The sequence below is a fragment of the Salvia splendens genome, chromosome 11, assembly GCF_004379255.2.
Source record: "Salvia splendens isolate huo1 chromosome 11, SspV2, whole genome shotgun sequence".
NCBI lineage: Eukaryota > Viridiplantae > Streptophyta > Magnoliopsida > Lamiales > Lamiaceae > Salvia > Salvia splendens.
Genome location: NC_056042.1, coordinates 8,811,138 through 8,835,155, shown reverse-complemented (window position 1 = coordinate 8,835,155; position 24,018 = coordinate 8,811,138). Strand labels below are relative to the sequence as shown.

Here is a 24,018-nt window from a genome sequence, read left to right as displayed (position 1 = left end):
TTCAAGGATCTTAGGAGCTTCAGGGAGTTACAAATCTAGGATTGACGCCCCCCCCCCAGTGTATGTAATCTAAGCTAGTGCCGCATGGGCAAAACTTATGTGGCTCGTTCTATCAAAGTATGAACTGTGCTAGAGTATTGTAGATGGAATTTGTATAACTGTGAAAGCACATCCCTGGAATTCCCTTATCGCATCTATTTTATCTCTGTGTTTTATTTGCGATTAGTTGTTTTCTCTTGTTTTTATTTCAAAAATCCGAAAACTTTCGGTTCTCCAAATAGTAAAAGACGCTTAGTAGAAGATAGTCAATTTGTGTCTGTTTCCCTGTGTTCGATATCCAGTACTGACATTTAGCTATATTATATATACTCAATATACTTGCAAGTTTATTTAGTGTTAATAAAAATAGCATCTGATACCTATCGGTATCTACCTCCAACAACTAGCCGAGAGCTTCGAAGTTACAAGAGGATAAACGAAAACTAGAGATAAGGTTAGAGAAATGAATGAGATAAAAGAGAAAGAAGAAGAGAGATTAAAATCTGATTCTTTCTTATTCATAATGTGTAAAACAAGGGGTATTTATAGGCCCTTAGACCGTTCTGACTCCTACTCAAAAAAGGAAACAAAAACATAAAAAAGCTCGGCTCCATGTTATCGAGCTCTTAGGAGTCCGTGGCGAAGTGAGAATCGATCTGCGTGTCCGGTTTGAAGTTGGACTGCACTAAACCCGGTGTATCGACCACAAATTGTCGGTACCCGTCATCTTCATGACCCGGCAACCGGGCACCACCGCCGAACATAGACAGTCCATCGGGGGCTGTTCGGGTTTGGTAAATCGCTGGGATTCATCTTTAAATTACTATTGAGAGAGAAAATGAGATGGGGGAAGAGATTGGAGTGAAAGATGTGAGAACGAAAGTAAAATGAGTGTATATATAGAGTGAAAATAAAGTTTTTTTAAAAAGGGAAAAGACTAGTACATAGTCAGATCTATCGTCTAGAGACCCGCAATGGGGCGTACGATAGGCCGGATGATGCATCGTCCGAGCTCTCCTCCACGGTCGACGCATGGGGCGTGGGGATGCGGTGTGGGATCGTCAGCCCACCTGCAGTGGCAGACGATGCATTGGACTAGACAACGTCTGCCCCCATTGTGGATGCTCTAAGTACTAACGTAATTAGGAAAAATGGGCTTGACATCGTGTGTCCCATTGTGGATGCTCTAAGTACTACCGTAACTAGGAAAAATGTGGTCTAAAATAAATGGTTACAGCCTACAGGTATTATGCAAGATATCGTTGATTATATTTTATGTAAAAAATCAATGGATGAATCTAATGCATAATGCATTAAAGGATAAGAACAGTTTCAAGAGGAAAATTTGAATCAGTTACAAGAAATTGGAGATAGTGTGCATCGGCGATAAATGTTTTCGATCCAAGTCAGAATTAGCCTTAGTTGTGCATCTCGCTGATTTTGAGTATCCAATTAGAATCGTGGTAAATAAGTAGTATATGTATTGATGGCAAAATTTTTGGATTGCAAGAAAGTAATCAGAATACCAAGAAAGTAATCAGAATATAAGAACAAGAAAAGTTAGTACAACTTTTCAAGATTCTGAATGCTAACTTTTCTTAGATATTCTTTTTTCCAGTTTTAGGATTCTTACCAATATAAGCATAGTTTTATTACTACTACTACTACTAATAATAATAATAATAATAATATTTTTTACAATGTGTTAAAAGTAATTTAAAATTATAAATAATAATTTAGGTATAATAAATAATTATAATTAAAATTATCATAATTATAACTATATTATTATAATATATTTATATTTTGGTTATTATCATAATAATAATTAATAATTTATTAAATAATTAAAATATAACTATATAATATAAGTTATACAATAATAAATTATTATTATATAAATTAATAATTAATCAATAAAGTTGTAGTGAAATGGAGCTACCATCTGATGAGGGAAACACGAGGAATCCAGCGGAAGATGATTGGTGTGTTCTCTGCATTGACGTAGTAGCCTCCAAATACAATGAAAACAGTCATAAAAGATGGTCCTACTGCCAGAGCTGCTTCAGTGGTTGGAACCATAGCACCAACAGTTAGGCCCATCGCAGATGCAGCAAAGGATTCAGTGGTTATTATTCCACAGAACTTCCCAAATCTTGAAAGCAACATTTCTTAGTACAAGGCTTGCACACAAAACAAATTGAGAATGTTTGAATTCTAAAATATTCTCAAGACAGGAACCTTGCTACACTAAAGGTAACCTCCCCTGATGTGCATAGTGGTGCTTATAACAATTTGCAATGTGAGTATATAATATCCAAGGGTACGTCATGTTTGGCATTATTCTAGTTACAGTAGTTTTAAGATGGAAGGGTTAAATCACTAAGTATTGAAATCCTAGAGATGAGTAACTACCAACTGAGCCTTACCTCAGCTTTATCTGTATCAATAACTCACCTTGACAAGGTTGGATGAAGACGAGTCATGGGGTACAAAACAGTACCAAAGAGCAACGGGAATGCTGCTCCAACAGGGATCTCAGCTAATACTTTTGACAGTAAATATGGCCCTAATGAATAGGACCCTTTCGCTCTTTCTCTATCAACAATTGCACGTTCCTATACGCCTACTGTCTTTGTTAGTGCAGCCATTGCAGTGTTTATAGCTGCAACCTGAACAAGACAACCCAAGAAATAAAGGCATGACATGAGAAATCTAATACAGGAATAAAAGACCATATATATTTGAAATTTACACCATAGATATTTAGTAAATATCTGTAGTAATTTACTCAGAAGTATATGAATCATGATTGACAATCTATGTCAAATGAATATTCTAGAATTTGGATTGACATTCTACTACTGGTTTTTTAAAAACATCAACCAAATATTTATGTTGTGCTAGCATAAACAATGCACAATATCTGTAAGCATATTGCTAAACCCTGCCAGGCATGACTTCTGTGAAATGTCTAGTGATGGAGTACGAACTAAACAAGCCCAACAGCAGTAAAGCCCATCAGCCTAAAGCCCAAGAAAGAGTATCAGTTCGGCATGACTAAAGAGTATCAGTCCGGCATGACTAAAGAGTTCAGTTCGGCACAACCAAAGAGTTCGGCCCCAGCCTACAGCTCGGTAAAAGCCAACCAATCAAACTCTGCTCTCTGGTCGGCATCAAGCTCTACTCTCAGATAGGCAAAAGCTGCTCGGCAATAACTTCAGCAGTTCGGTCTCAGTATTCGACCGAACTAGGAGATAGTGGACTCATGCAAGATTTCCACCTCCGCTACACCGACGATCTATTTAGTGGTGTCAAGCAGTCATTAACTCATGCAGGATAGTGGACCCATGCAAGGTCGCCACGACCTCCACGACATCCACTACCTAATAAATGCTGCATGCCACGATCTTGGTTCAAAATATAAATAGAACCTAGGTCAGATAGATAGGGGATCCTCTGTTAACTTCTGTTAAGCTCTCTAGAGAGAAAATAGCAAATAGCAAGTCTGTATTGTTAGCTGTAGAAAACAGATCAAGCAATACAACTCTGCCCTCTTTTCTTCCCGTGGACGTAGATTTACCTCAGTAAATCGAACCACGTAAAATCTCTGTGTGTTGATCTTCATTTATTCTTGCAAGCATTCATCACCGCCAAAAATTCGCCGATTCATCACTGGCGCCGTCTGTGGGAAACTCAGAACCAAATTTGTGATAAAGCGAGTTTTTGATCCTCCCCCACCAAAAAAAATGCATTCCAAATCACGTAACACCCATAATTCTGTCCGTGACAACCGTGAGGAAGTAAGTCTAGCTCGCAGGTCTGAAAAACGGCCTCGGGAGACATCTACTTCCAGTTCTCACGAAGGAGCAAGCCACTCCAGGAGTCATCGCACAGAATCTTCCCAGCAGCCTGATTTAAATGAGGTTGTCAAGCTGTTTTTGGCCGAGAAGCAGGAGGAGTTCTTAGCCTTCCTGCAAAAAAGCCAGCAGCCGGAGAAGAAAACGGGGGATTCTCCCTCCTCCTTCAGACATGAAAGTCACTACCGCAGTAGTGACGTGTCCTCCAGGAGAGAGAATCCTCACCCCCGACATGTTCTTCCTCGCCGAACTCCTTTTGAAAGAATTCAGAGGGCACCGGTACGAAGTAGATTGGGACCACGTCTCAATCCTGAGACGCCACCCGCTCAGTTCGTACCATTGAACAAGTCAAGAGCGGAAATTTTCGAACTACATTCCGAAATGTTCGAAAAACCAAAACGGATGACGAAATCGGCCACACGCCGAAGTCTTGATGCATATTGCTCCTTCCATCAAACCCACGGTCACGATACCGAGGAGTGCCGAAATTTGGCTGCAGGTATTGATGTTCTTGTGAAAACAGGAACGCTAAAAAAATACCAAAGCAAGCAGCCGAAAAACAAAAAACAAAAAGCAGAGGGGTACGAGCTGCTTTCCTCAGAATCCGAAAAGGCAACAGGATCCCGAAGACGATGACGAGCAACAATATGATGGAGTAATCCTGACCATTGATGCTTTCCCTGCCGGGAAGACTAAATCGTCCCTGAAGCCGTAATTCCGGTTGAGATCGGCATACCCAGTTTCCGAACTCTAAACTTCTTCTCAGCAGAACTGAAGGAGGACGGACTGAAAGCCGAGCTAGATCTTGCCGAAGAAAGAAGAGAACTGGCCTGCATAAAAGCAGCCAAGTACAAGGAGCAAGTAGCCCGGTATTACAACCAAAGGGTGAAGAAGCTGCAACTTCAAGTGGGAGATCTCATCTTGAGAAACAATGAAGTCGGCCGAGCAGAAAAGCTGGGCAAACTCTAACCCACCATCAAAAATTTCCATATCGGGTGTCAGAAGTCCTCGGCAAAGGGTCTTCTAAATTGACTCTCAAGTCAGGAGAATAAACGCCCCGAGCATGGCATATTTCCAACCTCAAAAAGTTCCATTTGTAAGAGACAGTTCAGTCAGTCTTATGTGTTTTCTTTGTTTTTTACTTGTTCTTGTCTCTACGTGCGTTGTGTCTGTCTATGTGAGTGTCGTCTCTTACAAATATAACTGAGGTATCTCGTTCTTCAAAGGCTAATCCCCTTTTTAGAACATACAAGCCAAAGATTGTGTGTCAAAGCTTCTAAAGAGGATACAAGACCACAATTCAGCTTAAACAAGCAGTTCGTCCGAAACGAGCTGCAACAAGCCAACGATTGTGCGTCAAAGCTTCTAAAGAGGATACAAGACCACAATTCAGCTTAAACAAGCAGTTCGTCCGAAACGAGCTGCAACAAGCCAAAGATTGTGTGTCAAAGCTTCTAAAGAGGATACAAGACCACAATTCAGCTTAAACAAGCAGTTCGTCCGAAACGAGCTGCAACAAGCCAAAGATTGTGTGTCAAAGCTTCTAAAGAGGATACAAGACCACAATTCAGCTTAAACAAGCAGTTCGTCCGAAACGAGCTGCAACAAGCCAAAGATTGTGTGTCAAAGCTTCTAAAGAGGATACAAGACCACAATTCTGCTTAAAAATCAAGCACTTCGTCTAAAACGAACTGCAACAAAAGTCCGATTCTCGCGATAAAACTTGCCTGAATTAGGACAAGGGAAAGTCCAATCCATGCGATAAAACTCGCCGAATTAGGACGACCAAGTTCGGTCAAAGCAGTTTACCTCATAAGGCCGAGGACGACCATGTCTAGTCAAAGAGGTTTACTGCATAAGACCACTTCGGTTAACTGGGAAAGTCCGATCCACGCGATAAAACTCGCCGAATTAGGACAAGGGAAAGTTCGATCCCGGCGACAAAAATCGCCAAATTAGAACACAGACCAAAGACGAGTCCGGTCAAAAGATGTTTATTTCATCCGACCAAAGACGAGTCCGGTCAAAGATGTTTATTTCATCAGACCAAAGACGTGTCCGGTCAAAGATGTTTATTTCATCAGACCAAAGACGAGTCCGGTCAAAGATGTTTATTTCATCAGACCAAAGACGAGTCCGGTCAAAGATGTTTATTTCATCCGACCAAAGACGAGTCCGGCCAAAGATGTTTATTTCATCAGACCAAAGACGAGTCCGGTCAAAGATGTTTATTTCATCAGACCAAAGACGAGTCCGGTCAAAAATGTTTATTTCATCAGACCAAAGACGAGTTCGGTCAAAGATGTTTATTTCATCAGACCAAAGACGAGTCCGGTCAAAGATGTCTATCTCATCAGACCAAAGACGAGTCCGGTCAAAGATGTTTATTTCATCAGACCAAAGACGAGTCCGGTCAAAGATGTTTATTTCATCAGACCAAAGACGAGTCCGGTCAAAGATGTTTATTTCATCAGACCAAAGACGAGTCCGGTCAAAAATGTTTATTTCATCAGACCAAAGACGAGTTCGGTCAAAGATGTTTATTTCATCAGACCAAAGACGAGTCCGGTCAAAGATGTTTATTTCATCAGACCAAAGACGAGTTCGGTCAAAGATGTTTATTTCATCAGACCAAGGACCTAGTCCGGTCAAAGAAGTTTACTTCAAGGCCATTTTACATAAAGGAAGAAACCAAACTAAGAGAAAGGAGACGAAATCATACTTCGCCAGCTTCGTCTCCACCTTCTCGGTGAGGTTCAGCTTCCTTCTCCTTATCTGCTTCGGCTTCAGCCTCCCCCGTACCCTTATCCAGAATGCCGAAGTGATTCACTTCGCTTTTTCGGGGGGGGTAGTGATGGAGTACGAACTAAACAAGCCCAACAGCAGTAAAGCCCATCAGCCTAAAGCCCAAGAAAGAGTATCAGTTCGGCATGACTAAAGAGTATCAGTCCGGCATGACTAAAGAGTTCAGTTCGGCACAACCAAAGAGTTCGGCCCCAGCCTACAGCTCGGTAAAAGCCAACCAATCAAACTCTGCTCTCTGGTCGGCATCAAGCTCTACTCTCAGATAGGCAAAAGCTGCTCGGCAATAACTTCAGCAGTTCGGTCTCAGTATTCGACCGAACTAGGAGATAGTGGACTCATGCAAGATTTCCACCTCCGCTACACCGACGATCTATTTAGTGGTGTCAAGCAGTCATTAACTCATGCAGGATAGTGGACCCATGCAAGGTCGCCACGACCTCCACGACATCCACTACCTAATAAATGCTGCATGCCACGATCTTGGTTCAAAATATAAATAGAACCTAGGTCAGATAGATAGGGGATCCTCTGTTAACTTCTGTTAAGCTCTCTAGAGAGAAAATAGCAAATAGCAAGTCTGTATTGTTAGCTGTAGAAAACAGATCAAGCAATACAACTCTGCCCTCTTTTCTTCCCGTGGACGTAGATTTACCTCAGTAAATCGAACCACGTAAAATCTCTGTGTGTTGATCTTCATTTATTCTTGCAAGCATTCATCACCGCCAAAAATTCGCCGATTCATCATCTAGCAAACTATGTAAACGAATATAATCATCAACCCCTTCTAAATATAATCAAACTAGTGAAGAAACCGATATAAAACTTATTTTAGCCAAATAACTACAACTTGATCTGCATTCTGGAAAAATTATAGTCAGTGCCCAATTTTGAACAACCATGATCCACCTATGATATGGTACAAATATACGATTGCCATACGTCAGATGTCGGTGAATTCTCACAGTATGCAAAAAAATATGAAAAGTTGATAGGTCAAAAGCAGTTGGCCTATCCATCATAAGTTAATATCGCCAACAAGAGTACTCAGTGCATGCATGTGCCTACTCGTGTGTGGACATTTAGAGCAAGCGAGTGAGCGGGAGAGAGAATTGACCTGTATTCAATTCGTCTGCAACATATGAGTAACATAACATTGGCAGTAAAGAAATCAAACTATTCAACATACCTGAAGCAATCCCATTCTATCTTGTATTGATGTCTGTGACTTCCCCATCCTCCAAAAGACAGAACCAAATATGATAGCCGATGCTATTGACATCCTTGATCGAACTTTATTCGTGGGGCCATCACGAGACGCCTTGCTATCCATAATAATTGACCAAATAGATAGGAGACTGATAAATATCTTCAAGTAAATTATGAATTTGATGCTTAAACAAAATGCTGCAAATAACAAATAAGAACTAGAACTAGGCGGATCTAATCTCCCGACTCCCATGATATCTGATTTTGGAAGGGGCCTGTCCACGGGACTAGGATGACCCCTAGAACAGCATGGGTAATGATGAAATCAACAACATTCACGTCTTTGATTAATTTCTCACTAGAAAATACAGATAACATGGTGTAAACATATTCTGCAGATTGCTGTTTATTGGTGTATACACTGAGTGACTGAACAATCTTATCACATAAACATAGTCAAAACCTGTAAACTGATTTCTACACATTTTCTTATCAGGGAACTGATATGTCTTGTTCAAGTCATTCCTCCTTGTTCAAGTCAGCTTCTGCTTTGCCACCATGGCAACTCGTACAAAAGTAAGGAATACAACTCCTCTTATGAAAGGATATATAAACCCATTTTAAATAATGTCCATGTTACTGAATAGAATGACAACATGTTTACCTGCATTCATGCACGTTTGAGGAGCAAACAGAATTGCCTCCACCAACCACCTTTACTTTTTGCAATAACTTTCTTCCTCAAGGTTGTGGTGTCCTTCAGATCAAGCCCGGAAAGTGAAGTTGAATACAGAGTTGATGGTATCTGCTCAGCAAATGACTCAATGAGACCGTCCATTCTTTTCTGAGATGGGTCAACACTCTCAGCAGAACTATAGTCTACTGAAATGAGATCAGCCAAAAACTCAGCAGGATTGACATGTTCAGGGCAGATAAACCTGTCATTAATTTACATTGTCAACTAAAAACTTCACAAGTGATTTGCTACTTGCCAAATCTATAAGCAAATAATATACTGAACTAGATGCCATTTCACATGAGACAAACTCGATAAATCTAAATTTAGATACTATAATTCTGACAAACAGCAAAATAGTGATGCTTCCATTTTATTTACCAGGATATTCAAATTATTTAAGAAATAAATTTACTGTCAGTATAACAGTACCATAATCTATTAGAACTCTAACTTTACGGTCAGTGTGATGGTACCATAATCTATTAGGACTCATTCTCCTCCTTAAAGCATTCTATAAACAGTGAGATGAGAGGTTGGTAGTCACCCTAAATAATGGCGCCTCAGCATCATAGTTTTGCACATAGTGTTCATATCACTACTATTTAAAGCAAGAACTATAAGAAATGGTTGGGAGAAGAGAGCAAGTAAGATAAAAGCCGAGATATACACAATACTGAACCCACTGAAACGAGAAACACAAAAGAATCTACCAAAGAATCATGACTGGTGATTCAGGAGATGAAATTAGGTCAACCATGATTATAAATGTTAGTTTTGTTACGGCTTTTAAAAATTATGTTTTGGTCCTTCTGTTGAAAAGGAAATTTTTTACTTAACAAAACAAATTTATCCATCAACGTGGAAAATTTCTAAGGAAAAATAACCATGCATGTGGTAGGTTCATCAGCAAAAATTACAGACGGACTAGCAATTAGCTAGCATGCCAGTGACAATCTTTTCTTTTCCCCACCACTGATCCCACGTACTTTTGCATCCCCAACACGCGAATCGGCACAACTGACCTTTTAGGAAAAGCACAAGGAATGCATCAGATAAGAATGATTAGTTCATACTTGTATCCTACAGGGAACCAGCCATGAGAAACTATAACTGGAATCTGCCTGATGTATATGTACTCGTTATGCTGGTCTAAAAGTTAGATATTTGTGAATGGTTAAATTGCACATTTGCAGATGCTGTTGGTCATTGCATGGAAAAGGTTTTGAGAAAAAATAAAAAAGCAGGTATTCAATCAAAACCAACTACTGAAATGCTCAGCAAGTTCTTGTATCTAAAAAACGGTTACTTGAAAGTGTAGAATTGGAATTATAATTCAAAAAAACTGATGTATACATTTAATATCTAGCGAAACAAAGACATGCTCACCAGGCCAGTTTTGAACAAGAGATCATTTACATATTGATCTCTTGCTTCCACTGAAGATATATCCTGCAGCTGCAGCTCAGCAGCAAGGGAGAGTGTTTCTCGCACAGTCAACTGTGAGAAAAAAAGATCTTCCTTCCTAATATAAGCCAACCTGCAACAATACTCAGCACTTCCAAGTAACCAAAATGATTTCCAACTAGTCAAGGACAAGTTCGTGTTAAGAAAGACAATTGTACTTGTAATTTTTAGCTGAGTATGGTCGCCCATTAACCTCCAAAAGGCCAGATAAATGTAGCCTGGGCGATGCCACTAACTGACTGGCCAAAACATTAAGCAAGGTAGTCTTCCCAGATCCAGAAGGGCCCATTACTGCAAGTAATCTACCAGGCTTTGCCTCTCCGCTGACATTTCTCAGCAGAAACCGGACCTAGAAATCACTGATGTTTAGTTAATGTTGCATTGACCAGGGCTTAGTATAAGATTAAAATGTGAAGCCAGAAGAGTCTAAGATATACCCAAAAGATGAAAATGCTTTAATGTGACGTGAAATATCAAGATAACGTGCACTTTAAACGCTAGACATAGAAGTTCCCTCGTGTTTCTTAGTATTACTCACCTTATGTCCCACGTTTAATTTCCAATAAGATAAGAATGCAAGAGATCGCTCCTGTTTTTGCACATACGTACTGATACGGTTTTGACACATCAAGTTCTTCAGATTGGTAATTTTAGAATCATTATTACTCAACCAAACACATTCATTCCTTCAAGAACGTAACAGCTAAAATCACAAGAGCTAGTATATGCCAGTGTTATATACAGTATATGTCTTTTTTTACACTCCAACTTTTGCATTCTTTTTATTATTCATAATTTCATAGTCACATTTGATGAATAGGAAAAATATTATATACAGTATATATGTCTACAGTATATATGTCTGTTTTTTTCACTCCAACTTCTGCATTCTTTTTATTATTCATAATTTCATAGTCACATTTGATGAATAAGAAAAATTAACGATATATGAAATTCACTTTTTTATATTAATTTTATAATAAAATATGAATGAAGTGAATTAGTGGAATGTAGGACCTACTTAAGAAATGAATGAAATATAACTTTTGTTATAGAAGGAACTAAAATGACAAAATGTGACTCTTATTTTGATATGGAAGAGTCTTATTTTGAGATGGAGGAGGGAGTATCAATCTTACTACTTATCATTTATGATTGCCAAATTTATATGACACTCCACTTATTATCTTTTGTATATGTAGATGAGTGACATTTAGCATTATGCGTATGATTCAAGTTTCAGAAATGTTTAGAGCATTTGAATATTTTTCTTATAAAATTCATATATTAAACTCATAATATTATCATATAGTAGTAATATAATTTATAATTAGATATTTCATCCGTTCCATCGCAAGTGATCAAATTTACCATTTTAAGTTGTTCCACCGCAAGTAATTGATATCATTTTTAGATAAAAAAAATAATATTTTATTCTCTCTTTATCTCTCCTATTTTTGTCTCTATTAAATATTTTAAATCTTATCTCACATCGATTTGATGATGATGTTCTCTCATCTATATAAGTGTGGATAACTTTCTCCACTTATGAGGTGTGAGTCATTCTCCACTGACAATATTTCAATTAATTTTTGTTTCTATCTCCTTTTTTTTACTTTATCAATGGTACACTTAAACACATGTCTAACCAAAAGTTCATACTCTCGTGGGACGGGGGAGTATTATATAAATATAACTAAATTTTATCTTTATGTGTTAGATTTATAAGATGTTAATTTTATCGGTAGTATCTCAATAAGTTCATTGGGCTAGTCCGGAACTCAAACGTTTAGATTATGATTGAAAGTTTATAAACCAATAAAATTACAATCCAATTAGCTTGCATCTAATTCACCCTTAACCCTAGCCCAAAACCGATAAGCTAGTCCAATTGACATTCCTAAGCATTATCATAATTTGACAACGTCAAGATTACATATCGGAATAGTCATATAGTTTGTTAGATAAATAGACATTGTAATGCAATTGCTTTTAGATTACAAGATTAATTCATATTTCCTCCTCCCACCCACTCAAAAGTGACATAATACTACTAGTACTACAATTGCAATTTATCCCTTCCCTTTCTTCTGTGTTCGTTTTTCATTTATACACTAAACAACCCTGCATAAATTATTTTTTTTCCTGATTTGCTCCAATTTGGTTGAGGCGATTTGCATCCTTTCATGCAACTTTTGGATTGCTTGATTAGTAATCCCCTCTCCTCTCCTCTCCTACATGAACAACTCAACATAATCGTCGAGAAGATCCACTGACAAAGCTATAATTAAAGAAACGCGTGTATTACACTCGAACGTTGTGGGCGTGTGAAATAGTTCCGATTTCAATTAATCCACCACTTTAATACGCGTATATAAGGTTTTAAAAAATTAATTAAATTTTTTTAAAAAAATAGAGAGCAGTTATTTAAAAATCATAGAATCCCCTTTCCAATTCTGAATCTTGTACTCATTTTAGCATTCTTTGTAGTTTATCCTGATTTGGAATTCGGTCTGTTTCAACAAAATTTATTCGCTTTCCTCTCTTCAATTAAATTGCAATCTGAATGGGAGCTGAAAAGAAATGGCTATACACCATGTTTTCTGGGGCATTCATCACATTTCTAATATTCTTGTCGTTTATTTCGGGATTTAGTTCTTCCTATTACTATGCTTTCCCTCCTAGCAAGCAGTTTTCTTCGACCGCCGATCACTGGCCGGGCCGCCCGCCGTCCTTCGCGTACTACATTTCGGGCAAGCGCGGCGATGGGGATCGGTTGTACCGCCTGCTTCTGGCGGTGTACCACCCGAGGAATAGGTATTTGCTGCATATTTCGGCTGATGGGAGCGATGAAGAGAGGGTTAGACTCGGGGAAATTGTGAAGTCCTTGCCGGCGGTTCGGGCCTTCGGGAATGTGGATGTGATCGGAAAGCCCGATCCGAACACCTACATGGGGTCCACCAATCTCGCGGCTATTTTGAGAGCGGTTGCGGTTTTACTGAAGGTGGATGAAGGTTGGGATTGGTTTATCTCTCTCAGCGCCACGGATTATCCCCTAATTACGCAAGATGGTAGGTTTTGTATTTGGTTGTTTATGACTTCTCTGTTCTTTGTTAAGTTTTAGGTGGAATTGAATTGTTTGGGGCAGTTAGGGATTAGGATTTGAGCCTTTCATGGTTACTGTTGATATAAATTGATTGCTATATCTGAATTGATTTTTGATGTTTTGGCTCAGGCCATCTCGCTGTGTTTACATATCCAATTACTTTTCCCTTCCTTAGTAGATCTTGAATTGCAGTTACTGCTGGATGACTAATATGTACGGCTATGTTTTTTTGTCAAAGCTGTATTACTTCTCACATTAAGTTGCAAAGTCACCTACTGGTTTGTTGAGATTGATCTCATGTCACTCCTATTTCTGACACATTCTTCTCTTGACATGTAGCAGCCATGGTAACCTGTTTCTCATTTGGTGACGGTTCATTTGTTTGTGTAGCTTAACCCAAAGAGGGCTTCTCATTTTCACTATACTTTTAGACTTTTAGTTGAAGATATGGTTTTCTGCCACAAACAAAGATATGGTATAAGTTATAACTGTCTGAAAAATCTGTTAGCTTGTCAGTGGGGTTGCATATATTTTTCCATCTTTATCTTTAGTAAGAAAGCTGAATCCATTTGAGCTAGTTCAATACATGACAAAAGTTTCTTGGCAAAACTTCTGTTTTAGATTTTAAAGAGAAGTCTTTCAAGCTTTTCACTAATCAGTATGCCATCTACACATATACAAACACATGTGAAGATTGCATCACTTATTGGATTTAAGGGATGCAAAGATGATGATACATTTCTTAAATCTATGTGAACTGTTAAGCTTGGACAAAAGCAACAGTTTCACTTAAAATGAAATGTCCCACATTTTATTTCAATGGTAGTAGTTAATTTCATGAACTTTTGTTTTACTTGTGTTTTTGATTTATCCTCTTTGCTACTTTGAATTTCAGACTTGTCTCATGTGTTCTCGTCAATTAGGAGGGACCTGAATTTCATAGATCACACTAGTGAACTGGGATGGAAAGAGTATGCAAATCCTTACCTCTTATTCTTAGCAGTTTTTCCAGCAAATCTAAATGCCTTCACTTATATTTCTCTTGTCAATGACATTGCAGAAGCCAAAGGATTCAGCCCATTGTAGTAGATCCAGGTATTTATTTAGCAAGGAGAACACAAATCTTTCATGCTACTGAAAAGCGACCATTTCCTGATGCTTTCACTGTTTTCACAGGTAAAACTGTTATGGTACATTATATGGAATTTCTTATGATCAAAACTAGTTGCTTAGTCCTAATGATTCCTTATTGTATTTCTAGGTTCCCCATGGGTCGTATTAAGTCGTTCCTTCCTTGAATTTTGTGCGTTTGGCTGGGATAATCTACCACGAACTCTTCTAATGTACTTCACCAACGTCGTTCTGTCCGAAGAAGTCTATTTCCACACCGTTATTTGTAATTCACCAGAGTTTAGTAACACAACCGTGAACGCTGACTTGAGATATTTTGTCTGGGATGACCCCACCAAGATGGAGCCTCACGCCCTCAGCAGCTCGGATTATGAGGAGATGGCCAAAAGCGGAGCTGCTTTTGCAAGGCAATTTGAGAAAGATTCAGTGGTGCTCGACATGATCGATAGGAACATCCTGAAACGGGATCCAAACCGTGCCACACCAGGTGCATGGTGTAGGGGTCGGGGGAGCTGGTGGATGGATCCGTGCTCACAGTGGGGAGACGTGAATGCTGTGAAGCCTGGCCCTCAAGCGAACACGTTTGGAAACTCCATTGACAAACTCCTCGATGGTTGGAATGAGAGGTCGGACATGTGCGTGAAATGAGAGTTTGTGGGGAAGAAGGTTGAACATTGTTTTTGAGGTTGGGGAGTGCATTCTTTGGTGGCTTAAAAGTTGAACGGATGCGGCGCAGCCATTGGTGTGGCGGAGGAAGAGAATTCTCTGTACAGACTCTCTCAGTTGAATAGTCTTCCAAGTATACCAAGAAAGCCCCTCGCGAAATGCAGCATCATTTTATTACTTGAGTTGCTTCATTTTTCGTTGTATCCTTAGAAATTTGTTGTAAAAACTTGATCACCTTTTATAAATAGATAAACTCATTTCTTCACTTCCATGTCTATATCTATATATGTATGTGATTGCTACGGCTTGGGATTTTTCTGAGCAACCTGCTTTAAAAACTTTTCATTATGTCATCGAGTGATTTTGTCACCATTTTAAAAGTTGAATCACTTCATTCTTCAAATACAACCCACAAGCCTCATGCACCACACTGTTCCATATTTCTCACCCAAACAAATCCCACAAGAGCTTCAATTTGAAGCTGTTCACCGAAATCATATCTTATTTTCCCTAAATCTTTTACCCCAAATTCATTTCCCTAAAAAATATCAATCTTTGCATTGCAAAGTGTTTGTAAAAATGCCACAAAGAAGCTCAAGCCATAAAAAGAGGATAGGTGATGCTTGCAGATCGCATGTTTAAGCAGGTGAAGCAGTCTCTTTTAAAGAGGGGAAACAGGACATTGCTCACCTCTTTTTGTTGGCTGATTGATTTCTTATGTTGTAGTACACCTCTTTTTTAATCTTGATTCTTGAAACCAATTTCTCATCATGTAAGCATTTGACATAAAGAATGGCGGCTATTCAAGAAAATAGTAACAAAAGTGAAAAATTGACAGCTCGGGTTTCTTGATCCGGAAACTCCTCCCCCAGCTCTTCCTCCTCGGCGTCGAGCTCCGGCAGCGCAATCACCCCACTGATCCCATGAATGACCAGCCTCCCACTCTCATACATGTCCGGAAACGAAATCTGAACTCCATTCACCAACAGCATCTCACCATCCTTGCTGACATTCAAGGCATACCCCTTCACATTCAAGATCGGCGCCGCGCTCCCATCGGACCCCTCGAGGTCGATCCACCACACCTTGCAGGGCGCCACGTGCCTGGCCAGCAGCGACGAGTACTCAAGAAAGTCCCCGGAGAACCCCACCAGCTCGTGATCCGGCGGCGCGAACAGAGTCCAGTCGTCGCCGCCGCGGTCGTCGAGGAAGCCGAGGAGCTGGAGCTCGAGGAAGGAGGCCATGATGGAGCGGCCCCTGGACTTGAGCACCCCAGCGGCGTCGCGGAAGCGGGAGAGGGGCTCGAGCTTGGTGCAGAGGAGGAATTGGGGGTTGGGGTTGATGGAGAGGGGGAGGGGGAGGGTGAAGTTGGGGTCGAAGAAGGAGTCGATGGCGTAGACGAGGAGGAAGCCGTCGTCGAGGAGGGGGAGGGCGGAGACGGGGACGTTGTTGATGGAGATCTGGTGGGATTGGAAGGAGGTGAGGAGGAGGTGTTTGGAGGGGGAGAGGGAGGGGAGGGGGGTGGAGAAGGGGAAGGAGAGGAGGGCGGAGGGGGAGAGGGAGACGGGGGAGAAGTGGAGGAGGAGGTGGGAGAGGGAGGGCTGCCCGTACGAGGCGAAGGAGGAGTCCGGAGGGGAGAAGATGTGTTGCGATTCGAGCTCGAAGTCAGCGAGATCGCAACGATCCCTGCAAGTCACACAGCAAAAGCAAGCAACACCACCTCACGTAGCAGAGTAACCGAGCTAAGATAGATAGATCTGGGTAATCGAATGTAAATTGCAAAAGAGGAATTACAAATAGCAACAACAAAGCAATAACGATAACAATGAGAATGAAACTCCTAATTGCTACGGATCACGGATCCTAGCCCAAATCAACAATCACATAACTAACATAACAAAATGAGAGTGTGGTCCCCCTTCTTATAGTTCACGCAATGCACACCGCATCCACCTATATTCCTCGGTGCCGAACTCACGTACTCCCCTTCCCATGCCAGCTCGGTGCCGAACTCACGTACTCCCCTTCCCATGCCAGCTCGGTGCCGAACTCACGTACTCCCCTTCCCATGCCAGCTCGGTGCCGAACTCACGTACTCCCCTTCCCATGTCAGCTCGGTGCCGAACTCACGTACTCCCCTTCCCATGCCAGCTCGGTGCCGAACTCACGTACTCCCCTTCCCATGTCAGCTCGGTGCCGAACTCACGTACTCCCCTTCCCATGCCAGCTCGGTGCCGAACTCACGTACTCCCCTTCCCATGCCAGCTCGGTGCCGAACTCACGTACTCCCCTTCCCATGCCAGCTCGGACGTCCACGTGGACCCATTATTATCCGCATACGACCCTTATTCCTTCATTTCATAACGCGGCTATTCCGCGAATTGTTGCATGCACGTACGTGGATTATGCATGCAACAATACCCCCCTCTTAAGGTTCCTTGTCCTCAAGGAACCAGGGAAAACGTGCTGTGATTTCATCCGCATATTCCCACGAAGCATCCGCGGGTGAATACCCATCCCAATGTATGAGCCATTGAGTAACAGCTTGATTGTGCCTCTTCACCATTTTTCGCTCAAGTATAGCTTGCGGCAGAGCATCCCTAATGTGAGATATAGCAGGTAGGTTGGGCACTGGACCAGTAGGCTGAGAAGCCGGCCTAAGTAGAGAAACGTGGAACACATTATGGATGGTGGCCGATGAGGGAAGACTCAGCCTATAGGCCACCTTGCCGATCTTGTCCAGAATCTGGTAGGGCCCAAAAAACTTTGGTTCAAATTTGTGGTGCTTGCCTCGGATGGACTTTTGTCGATAATCCTGCAGCTTCAGCCACACCCAATCACCAATTTCATACTCGCGATCCACCCTATGCTTGTTGGCTTGCCTTTGCATCCGGTCCGCAGCCTTCTGTATATTCATTTTGAGCACTGAAATCATTTCCTCTCTGTCCCGTAAGGCAATATCTACTGCCTCCACCCGTGAATCCCCGGGCAAATACGGCACATGTAGAGGTGGAGCATACCCATACAGAGCTTCGAAGGGAGTCATTTTGATACTCGAATGGTACGAAGTATTATACCAATACTCGGCAAGACCCAACCATTGATGCCAAGAATGTGGCTTCTCCCCAACCGAACACCTTAAATAGCATTGCAAGCATCGGTTAACTACTTCGGACTGGCCATCTGTCTCCGGATGATAGGCCGTGGAGTACAAGAGATCAACTCCCAACAAGGCAAAGAAGTCGGCCCAAAAAGCACTCATGAACGTTGCACCCCGGTCACTGACTATCTTTAGTGGCATCCCATGAAGCTTAAAGACTGAATTCATAAAGGTTTCAGCCACTTGTTTAGAGGTAAAAGGATGAGTCATTGCCATGAAATGAGCATACTTGCTCAGCCGGTCCACTACCACCAGTATGGCATCCTTTCCCTGAGAAGTTGGCAAAGCCTCCACAAAATCCATAGTTAAGTCAGTAAAGAGTGAAGTTGGAGTAGGCAATGGCTGTAGTAGCCCAGCGGGGGGAGAATTTCCTGCCTTGAATCTTTGACAAACGACACAAAGCCTCACAAACTCCCTTACTTCCTTCATCATCTTAGGCCAATATAGTAAGGCCGATAGTCTCTTATAAGTAGGCAGAGCCCCAGAATGCCCCCCTAGAGCAGACTCATGAAATACTGCCAATATCTGTGCCTTCAATTGGATGTCATTTCCCACCACTAACTTCCCATATCTCCTCAACTCCCCTTTCTGCCAACTAAATTTCGGATGAGATTCAAGGTTTTGCTGTTTTTCTGAGATAATCTGTTGTAGCTGCGGATCCTTCTCCCATGTAGATTTGATTTTAGCTATGAGTTCCAGGGGAATGATGTAAGAGGTGAGAGCATGAACCATAATTTCAGGAACTCTTGAGAGGGCATCAGCTGCTGAGTTCTCTACCCCTCTTCTGTACTTAATTTCATAGTCGAAGTGCATCAACTTAGCCATCCAAGCTTGTTGTGTAGGTGTTGTGAGTTTCTGCTCCAAAAGGTACTTCAAACTTTGATGATCAGTCACAATCACAAACTTTCTGCATTGCAAATAGTGATACCATTTTTTTACCGCCAAGAGAATAGCCAATAATTCCTTCTCGTACACTGATAGAGATTGATACCTAGGAGATAATACCTTGCTGATGAAGGCAATTGGATGCCCCTCTTGCATCAATACTGCTCCTATTCCCACCCCAGATGCATCAGTTTCCACCACAAAGTCCTTGGAGAAATCCGGTAAGGCCAAAACAGGGGTTGAACTCATCAAGAATTTCAACTTTTCAAAGGCTGCCTGGGCTGCTTCTGTCCATTCAAAGGTCGACCCTGTGATAACTTCCACCAGAGGCTTTGCTATAACACCATAGCCCTGCACAAATCGCCGGTAATACCCCGTTAGACCCAAGAAGCTCCGAACCTGTTTAACCGTTTTAGGCTGAGGCCAGTTTTTGACAGCCTCAATCTTAGCTTCATCTGTAGCCACCCCGTTTTCTGATATTATATGGCCTAAGTATTCCACCTCCTTTCCCCCAAAAACACACTTGGACCTCTTAGCTAGAAGAGAATGCTCTCTCATTAATTCCAACACCACCCTAAGATGCCCAACATGTTCAGCTTGGCTTCTGCTATATACCAATATGTCATCGAAGAATACCAACACGAACTTCCGCAAGTACTTCCTGAATATGGTGTTCATCAAGTTCTGAAAGGTAGCTGGTGCGTTTGTCAAGCCGAAGGGAATGACAAGAAACTCATAGTGGCCCTCATGGGATTTGAAAGCAGTTTTGTGCACATCCTCCAGATTTATCCTAACCTGCCAATAGCCTGATCTGAGATCAATTTTTGTGAACCAACCAGCCGCTCCTAGCTCATCTAACAGCTCCTCAATCACCGGAATAGGGTATTTATCCTTCACAGTGGCTGCATTCAAAGCCCTGTAATCTACACACATTCTCCAGGTATTATCCTTTTTCTTCACCAATACTATAGGGCTAGCATAAGAGCTCTTGCTGTTCCTTATAACCCCGGCTTCTAGCATTTCCTTAATCATTATTTCAATAGCATCTTTCTGATGAGCTGCATACTTATAGGGCCTCACATTGATAGGCTCAGTTCCCTCCTTCAGAATGATCTTATGATCTAGCTCCCTTTGTGGTGGTAGGCCTTTAGGTTCTTCAAAAATCTCAGCAAACTCCTCAAGTAGCTGCTCCAACTCAGGCCACATTTCTTCCTTGCTTATTCCATTACATTGCCAAGTAACTCCCTCCACCGCTGTCACCACTTGGCTCATTTTTACTGGTTGACCAGAGACCTCCTCTTGAGTTATTAGTTGGATGCAATTGAGCTGCTTCTCCTTAGAATTCCACTTCTCTCCCTGCAGCTGATACAACTGACCATCTAACTTGAACACCATACTGAGTGTGTTAAAATTCCAGCCAATGTTCCCCAATGTAGATAGCCAAGTCACTCCCAATATCAAATCATAGGTTTCCAAGTTAATAACATGAACCTCAGTGGTGAATTTAGAACCCTGCATTTCCCATTGGAACTCCTTGCATTTTTTTGTGCACTGCAGTAGCTGCCCGTTGGCTACCTCAACTGCTGCGGTTGCTACTTGTGTCCACTTGCATTTGATCTTATCAGCTATGTGGCTGCTCAAAAAGTTGTGTGTGCTTCCTGTATCCACCAAAACTCTAAGGTATTTTTTCTGACAAACTCCCCTCATCCTCATAATTCTTTCCCCATTAATTCCCCACATAGCATGCAAAGATAGCTGCAAGTCCTGGGCTACTTCACAATCTTCCTCCTCTTCCTGCTCCTCAGACTCTTCTTGCTTCAATTCCTCAAGCAATTGCATCACGTAGGATTTCCTTTTAGAGCAGCGGTGATTCGGTGTGAATTTCTCCGGGCACCAAAAGCAGAGGTTCTTAGCCTTTCTCTCCTCCATTTCCTTACTTAGAAGTCTAGGTGGTGGTCTCGTTGGATTCCCTCTATCACTCTCCTTATTGCTCCCATAGCCGCCCGCACTTCCACTTGGCTTGTAGTTGGTGGTAGTCACCGTCAGTGATTTGTTATTCGCACTGTAGCTGCTCCCCTGCGAACCTCCCCCTTGGCTCACTTTAGGCTTGCCCTGCATTGCCTTGACAGTGAGATCCTGCAGCTTGGCTAAGGCATAAGCATCGTCTAAGCTCTGCGGCTTAAACATCCTCACGGGCATCTGTAACTCATCCACAAGCCCGGACAGGAAGAAACTGAGCGCCTGCTCTCCTGACACCTTTGATCTCGGGTATAACTCATCAAATTCGTCCATGTACTCCTGCAACGAACTGGTTTGCCTCAAATTTCTCAGATCAGCTAATGGATCTTCATAGGCGTGTGTCCCAAACCGCGCTGACATAGCTTTCACATATCCACCCTAATCTGCGTAGGCCCCTTCCCCTTGCAAACTCACAAACCCCCGGTGCCATTGCAATGCCTTCCCTTCTAAGTGCAGCGCTGCTGTTTTCACCTTTTCCCTATCCTCTGTCACCTTCGCGATTTCGAAGAAGAACTCCGATCTCATCACCCAACCTTCTAGTCCAGTTCCATCAAACTTAGGAAATTCGTACCGAGTAGATCGGCCGAGATCATTTCCGCCTTCATTCTTACCTCCACCATCGCCTACGACCTCCCGTTCCCTTCTCACTTCCGCCGTCTGATTCTGTACGTTTATCGCCACAATCGCTTTCATCATCTCCTCCATTCTCGCCTCCGCTCTCTCCTGTTTCTGACTCAATTCCACAATCATTTCCATCACCCGCCTCTCCGACTCCATCACCTTCCTATCCGCCTCCGTCGATCCCCTCGTGCTCACCGGCGTCATTTCACCGAGAATCGGTGGCTCTGGATACCACTTGTTGCGATTCGAGCTCGAAGCCAGCGAGATCGCAACGATCCCTGCAAGTCACACATCAAAAGCAAGCAACACCACCTCACGTAGCAGAGTAACCGAGCTAAGATAGATAGATCTGGGTAATCGAATGTAAATTGCAAAAGAGGAATTACAAATAGCAACAACAAAGCAATAACGATAACAATGAGAATGAAACTCCTAATTGCTACGGATCACGGATCCTAGCCCAAATCAACAATCACATAACTAACATAACAAAATGAGAGTGTGGTCCCCCTTCTTATAGTTCACGCAATGCACACCGCATCCACCTATATTCCTCGGTGCCGAACTCACGTACTCCCCTTCCCATGTCAGCTCGGTGCCGAACTCACGTACTCCCCTTCCCATGCCAGCTCGGTGCCGAACTCACGTACTCCCCTTCCCATGTCAGCTCGGTGCCGAACTCACGTACTCCCCTTCCCATGCCAGCTCGGTGCCGAACTCACGTACTCCCCTTCCCATGCCAGCTCGGTGCCGAACTCACGTACTCCCCTTCCCATGCCAGCTCGGACGTCCACGTGGACCCATTATTATCCGCATACGACCCTTATTCCTTCATTTCATAACGCGGCTATTCCGCGAATTGTTGCATGCACGTACGTGGATTATGCATGCAACAAGATGGTGAGGGATGATGATGATGATGATGATGATGATGATGAAAGGAGGATGCGTTGGCTGACGATGGATTGGAGGGTGAGTGACATCGCGATGTAGCCGGAGTTGGCCAGGGTCTCCGCCGCGTCGGACAGGGAAGAAGAAGTGGTTGACGGCGGAGGGAGAAGTGGAGACGGAGATGGTTGGGCGGCGGCGGAGAGGATGAAGAAGAGTGGAAGGACTAGTTTTAGAGATGCCATAGCTTTGTGATGTTGGAATTAACTGCTTTCATATAACGCTCGATTTGGCGGGAGGGGACACGTGGGATGCTTCTATTGGGCTTCCGTTGTTTGAATTTCCTGATAAATTTTGTTTTATTAATCGATGAATAATACTTCATTCGTCCCGCTTTAGCAGTCCCAGTTGCTTTTGACCACTCGTTTTGTAAAAATGATACTCCATCCGTCCCGCACTACTCGCACTTATTTCCTTTTTGGGCGTCCCAAGTTACTTGCACTCTTTCCATTTTTAGTAAAAAATTTCACCTACAGCCGTCATTTTTTACTTTCCTATACACTCATTCCTTAATCTCCGAGCCGAAAAGGAAATGAGCGAGTAGCCCGGGACGGAGGGAGTAATAAATAGTTAAAGTGAAGAAATAGTAAAATAAGGCAGAAAATAATGTAGACAATACTCTACTCTATATTATTCTCTATCTTATTTAATTATTTCTTCATTTTAACTATTTATTACTCCATCCGTCCCCATTTAATTGTCACTTTTTTTCCATTTCGGTTCGTCCCTCAATAATTGTCACACTTCATTTTACCATAAATAGTAAGTAGGTCTCACATTTTACTAACTCACTTCACTCACATTTTATTATAAAACCAATATAAAAAAGTGGGTCTCACATTCCATTAACTTTTTTAACCAATTTTTCTTTACATTTCTTAAAATCTGTGTCCGGTCAAAAAATGACAATTAATCGGGGACAGAGAGAGTATCATTTTTACAAAATGAGTATTTAAAAGCAACTGGAACTGCTAAAGCAGGACGGAGGGAGTAGTAGTGTATTTTTTTGAAAATAGATAAAGCTGCGTAAATATTTATATACATTGATCAATCTTACGAAGTCAAGAGCGACAATATGGCTCGCTCAACATGACGCTCTTAATTTATATCGTGCTTCGTACGTCAAACAAACAATGGAATTGTGTTTATTTTATAGTTTAATGCTAGTAATTATTATCGCAAACTACAAATGAATTCTTTAAAAATAAATTATTCAATATTTTCTAAATAATACTACAAATACATATTGATTTCCCAATTGTAATGTAATAATTTAAATAATACTACAAAGATTTAAATAATTCATTTTAGATAAAAATACAAAGATTTCAATATTTTTTTTCGAGATAATATACAAAGATTTAATAAT

General features: G+C 41.6%; 2 protein-coding genes and 1 pseudogene across 2 annotated transcripts; 1 reads left to right on the top strand and 2 right to left on the bottom strand.

Moving 5' to 3' along the window:
* Positions 1 to 1,977: 1,977 nt before the first annotated feature.
* Positions 1,978 to 10,741, bottom strand: LOC121754392 (annotated as a pseudogene).
* Positions 10,742 to 12,565: 1,824 nt separating this feature from the next.
* LOC121755493 (beta-glucuronosyltransferase GlcAT14A-like) lies at positions 12,566 to 15,281 on the top strand. Its single transcript, XM_042150790.1, has 4 exons — positions 12,566 to 13,184; positions 14,115 to 14,190; positions 14,280 to 14,395; positions 14,481 to 15,281. Exons 1-4 carry the CDS (start codon positions 12,680 to 12,682, stop codon positions 14,996 to 14,998), a joined length of 1,215 nt encoding a protein of 404 aa, XP_042006724.1. The 5' UTR covers positions 12,566 to 12,679; the 3' UTR covers positions 14,999 to 15,281.
* A 96-nt stretch (positions 15,282 to 15,377) lies between these two features.
* On the bottom strand, positions 15,378 to 22,834 carry LOC121754391 (putative fasciclin-like arabinogalactan protein 20). Its single transcript, XM_042149758.1, has 2 exons — positions 22,601 to 22,834; positions 15,378 to 16,659 (listed from the first exon to the last, which is right to left on the bottom strand). Exons 1-2 carry the CDS (start codon positions 22,832 to 22,834, stop codon positions 15,820 to 15,822), a joined length of 1,074 nt encoding a protein of 357 aa, XP_042005692.1. The 3' UTR covers positions 15,378 to 15,819.
* Between the last annotated feature and the right edge of the window lie 1,184 nt (positions 22,835 to 24,018).